Below are 15126 nucleotides of genomic sequence, written 5' to 3' on the forward strand. Positions count from 1 at the left end.
ATTACTCCGTTTTTCCATGAACTTAATACACTAGATGCATGCTGGATAGCGGTCGATATCTGGAGTAATAGTAGTAGATGCGGGCAGGAGTCGGTCTACTAATCTTGGACATGATGCCTATGTAATGATCATTGCCTGAATATCGTCATGATTATTTGAAGTTCTATCAATTGCCCAACAGTAATTTGTTCACCCATCGTTTGCTATTTTTCTCGAGAGAAGCCACTAGTGAAACATATGGCCCCGGGTCTCTTTCTCATATATTTGTATTTTCGATCTACTTTTCCTTTGCATTTATTTTTAGATCTACTAAACCAAAAATACAAAAATACCTCGCTGCATTTTATTCTTATTTATTTTATTTGGTGTTCGATCTATCAATCTACTACAATTTATCTCACGCCCGTTTGCCTATCTTGAGGCGCTGTTACCCGAAAGGGATTGACAACCCCTTTAACACGTCGGGTTGCGAGTAATTGTTATTTGTGTTCAGGTGTTGTTTACGTTGTGTTGTTTGGTTCTCCTACTGGTTCGATAACCTTGGTCTCATCACTAAGGGAAATACCTACCGTCGTTGTGGTGCATCATCCTTTCCTCTTTGGGGAAATACCGACGTAGTCCTAGCAGACATCACTTGACATGAAAGACCAGTTTTTGTGGGTGATTAGGAGAGGAACTGTGAAGTAATTTTCGAGTGGATAGTTTTTGTAGCTCAGTGCTGAGTGTGAACACATATTGGTTTGATCGGTGTGAACAAATTTGCAATTACTTATTGCATTGTAATCTGCAATGTGACGAGAAACAATGTCAAAATTTATTGATGGTTCTGGGCCTAGAAAGCCCGTTTCTGTTGTTCTGGCTTATCGCAAACAGTTCTTATGGATCAACCGTATGCCACGCATCGGAAGGCCGAAACATGGGCCCGTGTTCTCAGATGTACGTGTACGTGTCTGTGCACTATCACACACGGTCAAGATATCACCATCGTGTCTGATGGATGCGTCGTCGCGCCTCCCACGGGGTGCCAGAAGGTTGACCACGTGGTTGCTCGCCGTTGAGGTGGCCGCGGCGTGCTCTACTCGCGTCCGTCCGCGCGTTTTGCTCGCCATTGAGGCGGTCGCGGTGCGCTCCGCTATGGCGTCCCTGCGCGCACTCTGCTCGCCGTTGAGGCAAATTTACAATGGCAACGGTTAATGATTATCTTTCATATTCAGGATAATTTAAAGTGCCACATGCGGCAACGCTCAAAACACACACGACCTACATATGCATACAATTATAATAAAATATAGGCTAAAAGGCTGAGCAGGCGGCCTTTCGACGACGGACTTCTCGGACTCCATGATCAGCATAGCACCCTTGTGGCCATTCATTCCAAGTGTCCCGACCCGTCTCCGCCTACGGAGCTGCTGGCGCTAGGAGGCTCTTGGGGCTGTTGGGCCTCTTCCAGAAGAGCTTGACAGTGTGCAATCGCGCGGATGATATCTCCGCGGAACCGCTCCATTTCCATGTCTCTAGCCTGGTAGCAAATTCCATCCATCACCTGCATCCTCAAGATATCACGTTGGCGACGTTCTACTTCATTGGGGACGTCAAATCCGCCAAGGATGCGCTCGAGCCTGGCCACCACATCGTCGGGGTCGAGGTTGACACCGCCGCCGCGGGCAATGATGAAGCCGCAGGCTGGCTGTGTCCTGACTGAATCGCAGAAGTCCTCTGCCCATTCCTTACGGGGCATCAGACTCTCGATGAGCACTGGTGACGGCGGCTCTTCGGGTGGGTCGTCGATCATGCTGCCGAGCAGCTCTGAATCTTTTGCATGGTGGATGGCAAACTGCTCATCACACTTCCTCTGCAATATGTCGATTGTGAGCCCAAGGACTGTCATGCCGATTTCGTTGCCGATGAGCCATGGTGCCCGCACCGGCCGATGAAGCTCTTGCTCCCCGACTTGCTCCTGCTCGTTCTCCTCGCCGAAGATGTAACGCAGGTAGGGGTCGACGTCGAAGCTTTGGTCATTGCCAGGCATGCTTGGAATAACTAATGGTAGATGTGTGAGGACTAGATCTGCGCAGAGTGTTGCGACGGTGCGTTGCCGCCTGGGTTATATGCAGCAATCCATTAGCTAGTGGCGGGAAACCGATGAGGGAAGAGGCATGGATTTTACAACTCACCCATGTGGAGCGCGGGAAGCATTCACTGGAGCACATGAAGTCTAAGTGGAGCACACACACACAACCCGAATACCGTATGCGGTGCCACGTGTTATTTATCACACACGTGTTAACATAAGGAAACGTATGTGTAACTTACTAATCATCGCACACGATTACTCGCAGACGCATCGTGTGCAAGACTCCTAGCTACCGTAAGCAACAAGTTTGCATTTTTCAAAGTTTTTTGTACAAACAGAATCGCACCCGAACTAACTATAGTAACCATCTGTGTTATAATTTCCCATCGCAAACAGTTCATTCGAGTGAGTTGTTTGCTACATGTCACACACATCTTGTTTACATGAATCGTTTGTGTTATTTTGGCTCATCGCAAACAGTTCATCTATGTGAACTGTATGCCGCATATCACACACATCTTATTAAGTTGAACCGTTTCTATTCTCTTTCCTGATAAAAAACAGTCCGTCTGAGTGAACTGTATGCCGTATATCACACACACCTTGATCTGGCTGACCGTTTCGATTGCATTCCCTAATAGCAAACAGTTAATCGGAGCGAACTGTATGCCGTATATCGCACACACATTGATATGGCTGCCCGTTTCTATTGTTCTGTCTAATCGCAAACAGTTCCTGAAATCTGAACCGTGTTTGATGTCTTCGCCATCGCAAATGTTTTTCATCTTTTTTGATGGTTTTTTACATCCCCGTTTGCGATTATTGCATCGCACACAGTTTCGTCAAAGGGCCTCTAATCGTAGTGTCGCATTAGCAGCATCCTGCAGTAGTGCTAGTAGTGTTGATTACATCTTGTAGTTGATTACTATATTATTTATTTGGTGGAAGATTATATGTTCGGATCCATTATGCTATTTAATACCCCTCTGATCTTGAGCATGATTATCATTTATGAGTAGTTACTTTTGTTCTTGAGGTCACGGGAGAAATCTTGTTGCAAGTAATCATGTGAACTTGATATGTGTTCGATATTTTGATGATATGTATGTTGTGATTCCCTTATTGGTGTCATGTGAACGTCGACTACATGGCACTTCACCATATTTGGGCCTAAGGTAATGCATTGTGGAGTAGTTATTAGATGATGGTTTGTAGAGTGACAGAAGCTTAAACCCTAGTTTATGCTACTTCGTAAGGGACTAATTTGGATCCAAAAGTTTAATGCTATGGTTAGATTTTATCTTACTACTTTTCTCGTAGTTGCGGATGCTTGCGAGGGGATTAATCATAAGTAGGAGGTTTGTTCAAGTAAGAACAACACCTAAGCACCGGTCCACCCACATATCAAGTTATCAAAGTAGCGAACATGAATCAAACCAACATGATGAAAGTGACTAGATGAAATTCCCGTGTATCCTCAAGAATGCTTTGTTTATTACGGGAGACAGTTTTGGCTTGTCATAAAAGGATTGGGCTACCTTGCTGACATTATTTACCGTTACCGTTACTTGCTCGTTACAAATTACCTTGCTATCAAACTACTCGTTACCGACAATTTCAGTGCTTGCAGAAATTACCTTGCTGAAAACCACTTGTCATTTCCTTCTGCTCCTCATTGGGTTCGACGCTCTTACTTATCGAAAGGACTATGATTGATCCCCTATACTTGTGGGTCATCAGGGAACACATCAGAGACCTTGATTATCCCTGCAGTCGACATAGCTAAAACTCCAGGTGGTTAAACCGAATCACACAGAACAAGGGAGCACCTTGCTCTAATACCAATTGAAAGTGCTAGTTATCGACTAGAGGGGGGCTAATAGGCGATTTTTATGGAAGTCTTCAAGACAGGCAATGTCTTTGAAGACAGGTAGTTAAAACAATAACTAAACAGAACAAAGCAGAAGATAAACTACACTAGCCATGCAATAAAGTCAAAGTACAATACAGAGAATGCATGAAGATGAGTAGTAGCTAGGTAGATAGATCAGAATAGGAAGATAGTGTGAAGCCAAATATGCAATCAGGGTGAATGTCTTCACATAAGGTATTCAACCAGAGCAGGTAAGCAATGACTTCACGAAACTAAACTGGAAGTAAAGGGATGAAGTGATAGAACGAGTTGCTTGACGAAGACAAGGATTTGGTAGACCAGTTGTTGTGACAACTGTACGTCTGGTTAGCGAGGCTGAGATTGAACTTAGAAGACCACGTCTTCACCTTATCCCCCTTGAGCAAAGGTCACTTAGTACTCGCCCAATCACTCAGGCAAGTCTTCAAGGTAGACTTCCAAACCTTCACAGACTTCGTTCACCGACGATCCACAATGACTCTTGAATCCTCAGAACGCGACGCCTAACCGACTGGAAGATCACAGTCTTCAAGTGTAATAAGTCTTCAGATCACGCAGACAGAAAGACTTCAGTGATGCCAAAAACTCTTTGGGCTCTGGGTGTTTTGGGTTTTGTCCTTGCAAGGATTCTTCTTCAAAGGCTTCGGAGGAGGGTTGCTCGCAAACGACAAAAGCCGTGCACTAACTCTGAGCAACCACCAATTTATGATGGAGGGGGTGGCTATTTATAGCCAGGGGGCAACCCGACATGATTTGTCTAAAATGACCCTTGGTCATTGGGGAACCAACACGTGTCCAACGGTCGGATTTCAAACACACGCGACAGCTCGACTTGGGCAACAAGCAAAGCTGACTTATCCGACCCAAGATAAGATTTTGTCTCATTGTCTTCACTCGAAGACATAGGATTTGGGTTGAGCATCACGTCAGTTTTCTGACTTTGTTCACTTGAATCCCACTTGACAGTTCGGTGGTTCCAATGATTCAAGAAAGAAGAAAATGAAACTATGAAAGAAACTATGACTTCACACTCCATTATCTTCAAACGAATGTCTTCACACGTCATTATCTTCGATGCGAAGTCTTCGCGAACCACCAATGTCGTCAATGTCTTCATTCATTTTTAGGGGTCATCTTCGATGGGTAAACCGAATCAATAGGGACTTCTACCTGTGTTCTCCTGTGAATCTCACAAACACATTAGTCCCTTAATCATGTTTGCCGTCAATACTCCAAAACCAACTAGGGGTGGCATTAGATGCACTTACACATTTTGTTTCAGAAGGTTCTCGAGAAAAATATTATGTCTATATCGAAGGTGATCTCACATTTATGATGTCCTTTCTAAATTCTTAATTACCTATTATTTACGTGATTGAAATGAATCAACACATGCCAAAGCAAGCACGAAAGAAGATCTCCTCCTCTGATGGGATTTGGTTTTTAATGGGAAGGTGAAAAACCAGTGGGAGAGGGTAGTGGGAGGTGAGACAAAAAATCTAGGACAAAAATAAACCGTACCAGGCTACCAACTCCCGCTTTAGGAGTAGAGAAGAGATAATGATAATAATAAATAGCATAGTACGTGGGATCAATGATTTGTTATTGAGGAATATCTCATTTTGTTTCGGAACATTATCGAGAAAAATATTATGTCTATATTTTAATAAGGAGATCTCACATATATGGTGTGATTTCTTAATTCTTTATTACCTATTATTTACGTGATTGAAATGGATCAGCACCTGCCAAAACAAGCACAAAACAAGATCTTCCCCTTTAATGGGATTTGGTTTTTTGGTGGGAAGGAGAAAAACCAGTGGGAGAGGATGGGGAAAAAACCGGACGAAAATAAAATGTACCAGGCTACCAACTCACACTTTAGGAGTAGAGATTGATTTTTAATGGGAATGAGAAAAAACCAGTGGGAGAGGGTGGTGGGAGGTGAGAGAAAAAGGAGGAAAATAAACCGTAAAATGCTACCAACTCCCCTTTAGGAGTAAAGACCTTTGGAGTAGAGATATTGAGTAATATCTCATTTTATTTTGGAAGGTTATCGAGAAAAATATTACGTCTATATTTTAGGAAGGTGATTTCACATATATGGTGCGATTTTTGAATTTTTAATTACCTATTATTTATGTGATTAAAATGAAATAGCATCTGCCAAAGCAAACACGAAACAAGATCTCCCTTTAATGAAATTTGGTTTTTAATGGGAAGAAGAAAAACCAGAGGGAGAGGGCGGTAGGAGGTGAGATGAAAATAAACCATAAGAGGCTACCAACTTCACCTTTAGGAGTACAGAAGAGATAATGATAATATAATGGCATAGTGCATGGGATTAATAATTTTTTATTTAGAAATACCTTGTTTTGTTTTGAAAGGTTATCGAGAAAAGTATTATGTCTATATTTTAGTAAGGTGAACTTACATATATAATACGATTTCTGAATTCTTAATTACATATTATTTACGTGATTGAAATGGATCATCACCTGTCAAATCAAGCACGAAACAAGATCTCTTCTTTTAATGTGATTTGGTTTTTAATGGAAAGGAGAAAAACCAGCCGGAGAGGACGGTGCGAGGTAAGACGGGAAAAACGAACAAAAATAAACCGTACCAAGCTAACAACTCCACCTTTAGAAGTACAGATATGCTTATGCCTTTTCTTCTTTCCGAGTGGGGGACAGGCTATGCCTTCCCTACCCTAGCCGCCGCCACGCCTGGCGACTAGGGAGGCGATTTTCTTCCTCCGATCTCAGTCGGCCAGGGTGTTGGCCCCCTCTCTCTCCGGCTGCTCCGGCGACAGGAGGGAGGGGGGACCCCGTTCCTTCGCTCTGTAGTTACGTTTTGCATTTGTAGGTCATGGTGCGCCGTTGGGGTGGCGGGAGCGGCGCCCGGACGAATAAATCTGCCTCAGCTTCACTCCCACACCGGCGGTGTCCTTCATGGTGGCGTCTCGGAGTTGATGGCATCCTGTGTTTGCCAATCCTTCAGATCGACTGTGTTATAGTTCATGGATGGTGTCGGCGAGGCGGCGGCGGCGACTCCATCAGGTGTATCTCTCCTTCTGCTCTGTCCCCGTTGTTGTGGCGTTGTCTCCGACGTCATGGTGGAGCAGGGAGGTTTTATCATCTAGGAGTACGCGCAGACGGTTGTCTGCGCAAGTGACAGCTGGAAGATGGTGCATCCCGTGCTGGGTTTGTGGTTGGTGGCTGACAGTTCTGGTTTCCTCCTTCGACGTTGTTGTCGTGCGGGGGTGTGAGATCTAGAGTTCGATGGCGTGTCTGGGGACATGTTGCCCCGGTCTGATTCTTTCAACAGCAATGGTTTTGCTTCTGGCAAACTACTTTCGAGGTCCGTAAAGCTGCTGATCAGCGATGGAGCCGCTCGAGCTCGGGTGAAGAGGTGGTCTGTTTTCTTTCCCTTTGGTGGCCGCTTCGGTGGTGTCGGAGGAAAAGAACAGGCGCTGGTATTTTGCATAGGATTATCCTATCTTTTCAGTCTTGTAATGTTGGTGCTTACGTGCCTTGTAACCGGATCTTTATTTTATAAATGAGACACGTATTACCATGAAAAAAAGTACAGATATGCTTATATATATTTGGTTTGTTATTAATTTGCTTTAAATACATAACAATTATAGTATTTGTTTAATTGTATCCCCGTATCTCGTGTGATTAATGGCTGCCCTTTATTATTTGCGTACATAATCCAACCATCGGCCAGCAGGACCGATCTGCGATGAGCAAACCAAGAAAAGCACAGCCGCCAAGTGAGGAGCAAGCCATGGAGGAGCAGCAGGTCGTGGACGCCATGAAGGACCAGGCCGCCCTCTCGATGCGCCTCCTCCGTGGCCTCGGCCTCCGCGGCGAGCAAAACCTCGCCTTCTCGCCGGCGTCTTTCCACGCCATCCTGTCCCTCCTCGCGGCTGGTACCACCGGTGCCATTCGGGACCAGATCGTCTCCTTCCTGGGCCCCGCCGGCGCTGAAGCGCATGCTGCCCTCGTGTCCCACTTTGGCCAAACACCGAGCCACCAGGAAGAGGACGAGGAAGGACATCCCATGGTCCGGTGCGCCACTGGGGTGTGGGTCGACTCCTCTCTCCACCTCAAGCCCACCTTCGCGACCATGGCGGCATCCAGGTTCAACGCGGAGGCGCGAGCCGTCTGCTTTGGGTCAAACCCCGAGCAGGCCAGGTCCGAGATCAACGAGTGGTTCGAGGGCGAGACAGGCGGCCGGTGGAAGGAGCTTGTACCTGAGGGTTCCATCAACGCCGCCACGGTCGTCGTCCTCGCCAACGCGCTCTATTTCAGAGGCTACTGGTACGACCCCTTCGACCCTGAGCTCACACAAGACGGCGACTTCTACGTCTCGCCCGGGCACGCCGTTCGCACGCCCTTCATGGTGGGGGGCTACCTGCACGAGAACATGTGCATCGCCTGCCACCCCGGCTTCAAAGTCCTGTGGATGCCCTACTGCGGCCACTACCAGGACTGTCGCTCCTCCATGTGCATCTACCTTCCTGACGATCGCGGCGGGCTGCCGGAGTTGGTGCGCGCGCTCAGCTCTGACCCATCCGTGCTATTCGCCGTGCCGGAGAAACTGGTCCCCACGGCCGAGCTGAGGATCCCCAAGTTCGACGTGTCGCAACGGCTCGAGGCCTCGCACCTCCTCCGTGATCTCGGGCTGGACCTGCCGTTCCGTCTCAATCCAGCCGGTCAGTCCTTCTCGGAGATGCTGGCCTTGGACGAGCACGATTCCAAGATGCCGATGGCGGTGTCGTCCGTCGTCCACCAGTGCTCTGTCAACATCAACGAGCAAGGTACCGTGGCCGCCGCAGCCACCGACATGGAGATTCTGGGGTGTTGCCTGCCATCGGAGAAGGTCGTAGACTTCGTCGCCGATCACCCATTCCTTTTTTTCATCATCAAAGAGGAGGACAACAATGGCGTAATTCTTTTCGCCGGCCAAGTTGTCAATCCTCTCTCTTAGAGCAATTAATATTATGAATTTGTTGCAACAAGTATTGCGAGGCGTTACTCGCTATGAATCTTTGTAGTACTTCAATCCAAAATTGACTGTTTAGTGTCACTGTCAGCCCATACACGGGCTTGTGATATTTTCCTTCGTTTTGTTGTCTCTTCTTTCTAGGGGTATTTTGTTGTTTACCTTAACTCAGGGGTTTTCTAGGGGTCCGTACAACTCAGGTGGGCATCATATAGGTTGTCTATGAATCCTGTACCCAATTGTCCGGGCGAGCTGCCCGATAAGTGCTCGGACAAAATATAGTCATCAAACCGGACCAATCAAACAAGGCCCAAACGTTCGAGCTGATCGTCGCCCGGCGCATCCATCACATCAGACTGAAGGATGGGCCCGTGCTAAAACACATCGGTTCGAGGTGCGCCTCCTCAGGCCGGGTGGGGATGTATTCATGTCACCGCTCTCGCACGCCGCACGAGGATCAAGTCTTGCTATCTAAGTTGGACAACGACGCAACCCTAGCCCTGTCCCATTCTCATTCCTCCCGTCCTCACCATCGCTGCCTGTTTGGTAAACACTCGGCAGGGGAATGGGAGTTTGCACAAGGGTATTTATGAAGGGATTAGGCACGGGAAGTAGATTTTTACTTTCATTCCCTTGTTTGGCATATGATGTGAATTAGCGTGGGATAGAACTCTGCTCACGAATTAAGTACCCCTAGGAAGAAATCGGTGGGAATTGGCTTCCTCAACTCCCAGTCCCCTTCCCACTTAGGTGGTTGGTTCTCTAGTCCTAAGACTTTTTCTAGTCCCAACTAAAAAGTCCCTAGTCCCTAAAAAGTCTCTCCCTGTTTGTTTCCAGAGGCTAAAAAGTCCCTAGTCCCTTCCTAGAGGTTATTAAATGACCATGTTGCCCCTAGTATATACGTGGTGTTTGGTTCTCTAGTCCTAGGACCTTTTCTAGTCCCAACTAAAAAGTCCCTAGTCCCTAAAAAGTCCCTCCCTGTTTGTTTCCAGAGACTAAAAAGTCCCTAGTCCCTTTCTAGAGGTTATTAAATGACCATGTTGCCCCTAGTATATAGAAAAATAACAATCAAACAACACCATGGGATGGCGGGCCAATGGGTGCATGGAGGGGCATTGTTGGAAAAGTCCAAAAAGTCCCAAAAAGACTCTCCTTAAGAGTCTTCTTCATTTAGTCCCAAATGCCTAGTTTAGTCCATAAAAAGTCCCTCCCGTTTGGTAAAAAAGTCTCTAAGAGGGGCTTTTTCTAGTCCCTACACAAAAAAGTCCCTGGAAACAAACACCCCCATAGAAAAATAACAATCAAACAACACGATGGGGTGGCGGGCCAATGGGTGCATGGAGGGGCATTATTGGAAAAGTCCCAAAAAGTCCCAAAAAGACTCTCCTTGAGAGTCTTCTTCATTTAGTCCCAAATGCCTAGTTTAGTCCCTAAAAAGTCCCTCCCGTTTGGTAAAAAAGTCTTTAAGAGGGACTTTTTCTAGTCCCTACATAAAAAAGTCCCTGAAAACAAACACCCCCTTAAACTCTCATTCCTTCTAATCAAACAGTGGACTTTTAATCTCCTTACCCCTCAACTCCCATTCCCCATCTCTAATTCCCTCGAACCAAACACGCTGCAACTCTCCATTCCACTTTGAATCATAGGTTCACCGACGCCGACGGCGCCATGGTTCGCAGCAAGATCACCTACTACACGTTATTCACGTTGGAAGCCATCCTCAACTCCATCCAGTCCGAGGCGAAGGTGGAGGCAAACCGCCGTTTCCTCCCGGAGGCGGACATGGAGCTTGAGGACGCCTTCGCGTACGAGGAGAACGACGACAGGGGCCATTGTTTCGCCTGGCCACCAATGACTACGAGGACAGCAGCTGGCACGAAAGTCATTTACATATCCAATGACGAGTAGTGTATGTGGTGGTTTGCTAGTTCCTACTATGTTTTATCTGATGTTGCATGACTTTGTATGAAAATGGAAATTTTCAAATGGGGAGTATGGTCGGGTGAAATCGAGTGACAGGGCGCTGCATGCGGACGCGGCCGCTGATGTTTTGGGGCTCACATTTGTAAGTGTGATTGGATTTCATTTTAGCGAATAAATGTGGGCTTTATTCCTTGGAAATAGTGTTACAATCTGCAATACAAAGCTAGAGACACTGTCTGGATAATGGTGCAACCAATAAGCGGTGCTACCTCTAGAGCATATTAGTATTTTTTGGCTCACCTTGCATCGGATCAATAGATTTGGTTTGTGATACTTATCATCGAAGATGGTGATCCTCTACACTTGTGGGTTATCACCCTAAAAGACTTCAATCGGACGCCCACATGAAGAAGACTATGGTAGACACATAGAAATCCATTTTCTCTTTCTCTTGCAGAAATTCAACAAGTCTCGCATAACCTCTTGACGGCCAGGCCGCGTGGCACTCAGGAAACTACTGACGAGGATATGCCACACCGTCTATTAAGGTATCAAGTCAAGAGCTCGGGCATAGGCGCAAGCCGGGCACCATACCAACTTGGGAGACAAGGGAGCGGTCCCATGCGACCAAGGGGCGCAAACCCACCAGTAGTCCGACTCGAGCCTGTAACCAAACTCGACTAAGTATATGAGCCGAGCTAGGGACCCTCTGGGGCTAAGACACGACATTCTAGAGCCATCTAGCTAGGGTTTCCACCTACCTCTCATCTTCCTCTTCGGCTGCCGCCACGGGCCGAGAGCTTGTAACACAAGAAGCACCTCTCTTCAAAGATCTTCGCGGTCGATGGTCAACACGCAAGCAATACAACTACCAAAGGCATGAGTAGGGTATATCTTCTTGTAGAGGACCCAAGCATGGGTAGATCATGCGTCTCATGTGCTACCACCTCAATCTATCACTCACATTTGCTCCGTACAAACTCGTTATCACAGCACCGCCGGTCTCAGAACACCGCCGGTCTCAGAACACCGACAACACATTTTGCTACCACAAATTTCACTTGCAAGTATATCAACACTTTGTACGTGGATTGTTTTACAAACGAAATAAAGTTAGGATCACCAGAATAGGATTGTTTGCAGATAAGGCAGTTAATATGCCGCGACATGGCAAGCCGGCTGCTGTAGTTAACTGGTAAGCTGTTTGTGCATGATATAACGACATGCATAACCGAAGTGTATGTCGCTATCCAGGCGCATAATTATACTACTCCCTCCGTCCTGTAATATAAAAATGTTTCTGACACTAGTGTAGTGTCCGAAATGCTTTTATATTATGGGACGGAGGGAGTATATGATACAGATCTTAATTTCGTTTGCTGATACAAAAAAATAACCTAGTTACATCATTCCACAGTTTTGTTTGACAGTCACTAGCTCACTCCACTCTTACCTCGCCATCACATTCTAACTAGAGTGCAAATGACATTCTTGTGTAAATCAGCATCATTTTGTTTGGAAATTATGCATCTGTGATATGCATACACATTTCTTTCCAAAAAAAAAAAAAACACAAAACCAAGACTTGTTCTACACAAATTGTGCCAGATATTGTTCGGTTTTAGTAGAGTACTATAGTTTGCATAGGGACACTTAGCGCCAACTTTTCCAGAAAAATAAGAATGCGCTAACAATTGATTAGCTTTATCCACCACCGCATCTTCAATTCAAAAGCATCAGCATTATAACAGAGCGTCAGATTATGCATAAACATACTAGCAACATATTTGGCAGTCCAAAAGCGGGTAACAAAGTGAATACATAATTCAACTTCTATGCCCCATTCGATGTGCTGTAGTGAGAATATTATACAGAAGTTTACCATGTCAACAACTTTTATTTCACCTGTTTTGAAGTACCAGTACTAGCAAATTAAGTACCAATAAACAAAGAATAACCCTTGACACAACGAGGATCATGGCGAAGTTACCATACGCATGATGAAAGTTTTAATCCATAAAATAATTGTTGAGTATGATATTGGCATTTGGTAGCCTCCTCCCAATTCCCCACAAAAGTTCGACCAGTTGGTGATCATGGTCCTCCTCATACACAACTTCTATGAGCTTCAACTTCAGGCACTGGAAAGTATTTTGGTCCTGTCGCTGAAGAATTATGTTTTTTCTCACGAGCTGCCCCTCTTTCGCTGATTCTACTGGAAACTTTTGACAGGACCACAAGATTCATGTCAGAAGCTAAACAAATCATAAGACAGGCCAGTAAACATAAAAAGGTTAATTACCATGCAGCACTGCAAGGTAAGCTTCTCCAAACAAGGGGCATTTTGAACAAAGCGTCCAGCTTGGTGTTGAGTTCACATTTATCAAGCAAACATTGTTCAAGTGACAAGGTTTGCAGGTTAGAAAATATTGGGAATTTAACCGATTCCTCAACGAGCATCGCCTGGAATATATACAAAACAAAACTGAATTTAAGCATCACTCAATTGTCAAAATATTCCTGACATTAAGAATCAAATTAACAGCGAATGATTCGTCCTTTTACTGATGTATAGTATTGTATGCCATAATTGTCAAAATATTCCTCACATGAATCAAATCTATATGGATATGAAAAGTAAATAACGAACCTTATTTAACGGTCAATTCAATTGATTACTCATGTGCAAGATGAACAGGTAATCTGTTAGGAACACATGGGAATCTTTACTTGCAACATAAATGAGTAAACACAAGAACATGTCTAGCAAGGCATACCATTGCGTCGAAACCCGATAGCTCCAGATTCGGCACATTGCACAGGTTACCGAGAAGCCGTTGTTGACATTTCAAATTGAATGTTTCACCAAGACAAAGCAAATGAATTGATGCTTTCACAAGAGAAGCTGTCTCATATATCGAAATACCGTTGGAATAGCATCCATATGAAATACCCAGTTGGAGATACGCAACACGGGGTGCCACGATAACCACCGGATCACCAGAGAGACTGCGACAGGAGTCGACAACAAGCTTCTTCAATGTGCGTGACTTAATTTCTTGAAAACCTTTGACGCAGCTCCTGAGCACCAAATCTTCCAGGACAGGGCACCCGGAACAGAGCAGCTCGGCGAATTGGTTGTTCAGATAGAAACCATAAAGATGCAAGCTTTTGAGGCGGGAAGAACTCGCTCCCATATGAGGAAACTGAATGCGAGGACACGAAGAGATAATAATCTCTATCACTTGGGGGCAGTATTTGATACCACGTCGCACCCATCTATCCAAGTCTCGGAGGCGAAGTGCACAGGCACGAGTAGCACTAGCATATAGCAGGAACTTATCCAAGGACGCGACATTGTCGTGGAACAAGAGCAGGTTGGTGGTAAAGTCCTCGAACTTGCGCCATCTCTCCTCCCGCTCGTCGAGGCCACCCCCTGCCCCACTCCCAGTGGTAATCTCGAAGTCGCGCTCTTCGATGCTTATGCAGGGGGTAGAGCGCCAGAGGTCCCTCCACCGCCGCGACAGCACGCTCGTCCGCACGACCTGCGGGGCCGGGAGAAAGGACATGACGGCGTGGAGGAGGCCGTCCGGCAGGTTGCTTAGACGGTCGCCCGCGAAGGCGACGGCTTGGCCGCCGCCTGAGCTCGCACGCTTCGCCGCTGGCTCTGGCGACATCTCCTCTTCCTGTGCAGCACCTACCCAATCAGATCTGCTCTTGATTATTCTTACGCTCTGGGACACCCATAGCCACGCGAGTCCGCTGCCCCGGGCTCACTAAGCCGAGAAATCTCCGAGGAGGCCGTATGAGGAGTAGCTTGCCACCACATCCGTTCAAGCGCGGACGGCGATCGGGTCGTGCCGGCGACCGGTGGCGCTTGAGATGATGGTGGGGGAGGGTTTGGGGAATGGCGAATGCCCCTAGCGGGTAATACGAGAGCGAGCTAGAAACCAACTACCTGGGCTGGCCCATGTGGGTTCTCTTTTTGTTTTTGTTTTCTTATTTTGTTTTCTTTCTTTAGTTATTTTAATTTACTTCCCTAAAAAACATTTTAATTTATTTGGTTCTTATTGTAAAAAAAACACTTTTTGATGGACCAACCTATGGTTGGATGATAAGGAGGACAACGGTATCCCAGCCCAAAGTTATAAATTTGACATTGATGCTCGCATTATTCCTGAATTTATTTCAACCTTCCCGC

General features: G+C 46.1%; 2 protein-coding genes across 2 annotated transcripts; one reads left to right on the forward strand and one right to left on the reverse strand.

The window, feature by feature from the left end:
• The first annotated feature begins 7737 nt into the window (after positions 1-7737).
• On the forward strand, positions 7738-9044 carry LOC123049407 (serpin-Z1). The gene has a single exon (XM_044472327.1). The coding sequence runs from the start codon at positions 7782-7784 to the stop codon at positions 8985-8987; it is 1206 nt and encodes a 401-aa protein (XP_044328262.1). The 5' UTR covers positions 7738-7781; the 3' UTR covers positions 8988-9044.
• Positions 9045-12685: 3641 nt separating this feature from the next.
• Positions 12686-14848, reverse strand: LOC123053381 (MEIOTIC F-BOX protein MOF). The gene is made up of 3 exons (XM_044476850.1): positions 13703-14848; positions 13228-13388; positions 12686-13147 (listed from the first exon to the last, which is right to left on the reverse strand). The coding sequence occupies exons 1-3, from the start codon at positions 14600-14602 to the stop codon at positions 13138-13140; spliced, it is 1071 nt and encodes a 356-aa protein (XP_044332785.1). The 5' UTR covers positions 14603-14848; the 3' UTR covers positions 12686-13137.
• Between the last annotated feature and the right edge of the window lie 278 nt (positions 14849-15126).

This window comes from Triticum aestivum, chromosome 2D (genome assembly GCF_018294505.1).
Source record: "Triticum aestivum cultivar Chinese Spring chromosome 2D, IWGSC CS RefSeq v2.1, whole genome shotgun sequence".
Taxonomy (NCBI): domain Eukaryota; kingdom Viridiplantae; phylum Streptophyta; class Magnoliopsida; order Poales; family Poaceae; genus Triticum; species Triticum aestivum.

Bases quoted from the DNA above. Each gene is read 5' to 3' on its own strand.
- LOC123049407 (XM_044472327.1), top strand. From the start codon at position 7,782: ATGGAGGAGCAGCAGGTCGTGGACGCCATGAAGGACCAGGCCGCCCTC.
- LOC123053381 (XM_044476850.1), bottom strand. From the start codon at position 14,602: ATGTCGCCAGAGCCAGCGGCGAAGCGTGCGAGCTCAGGCGGCGGCCAA. The intron at 13,389-13,702 runs GTATGCCTTGCT...TATATATTCCAG, and splicing joins TATCGGGTTTCGACGCAATG to GCGATGCTCGTTGAGGAATC.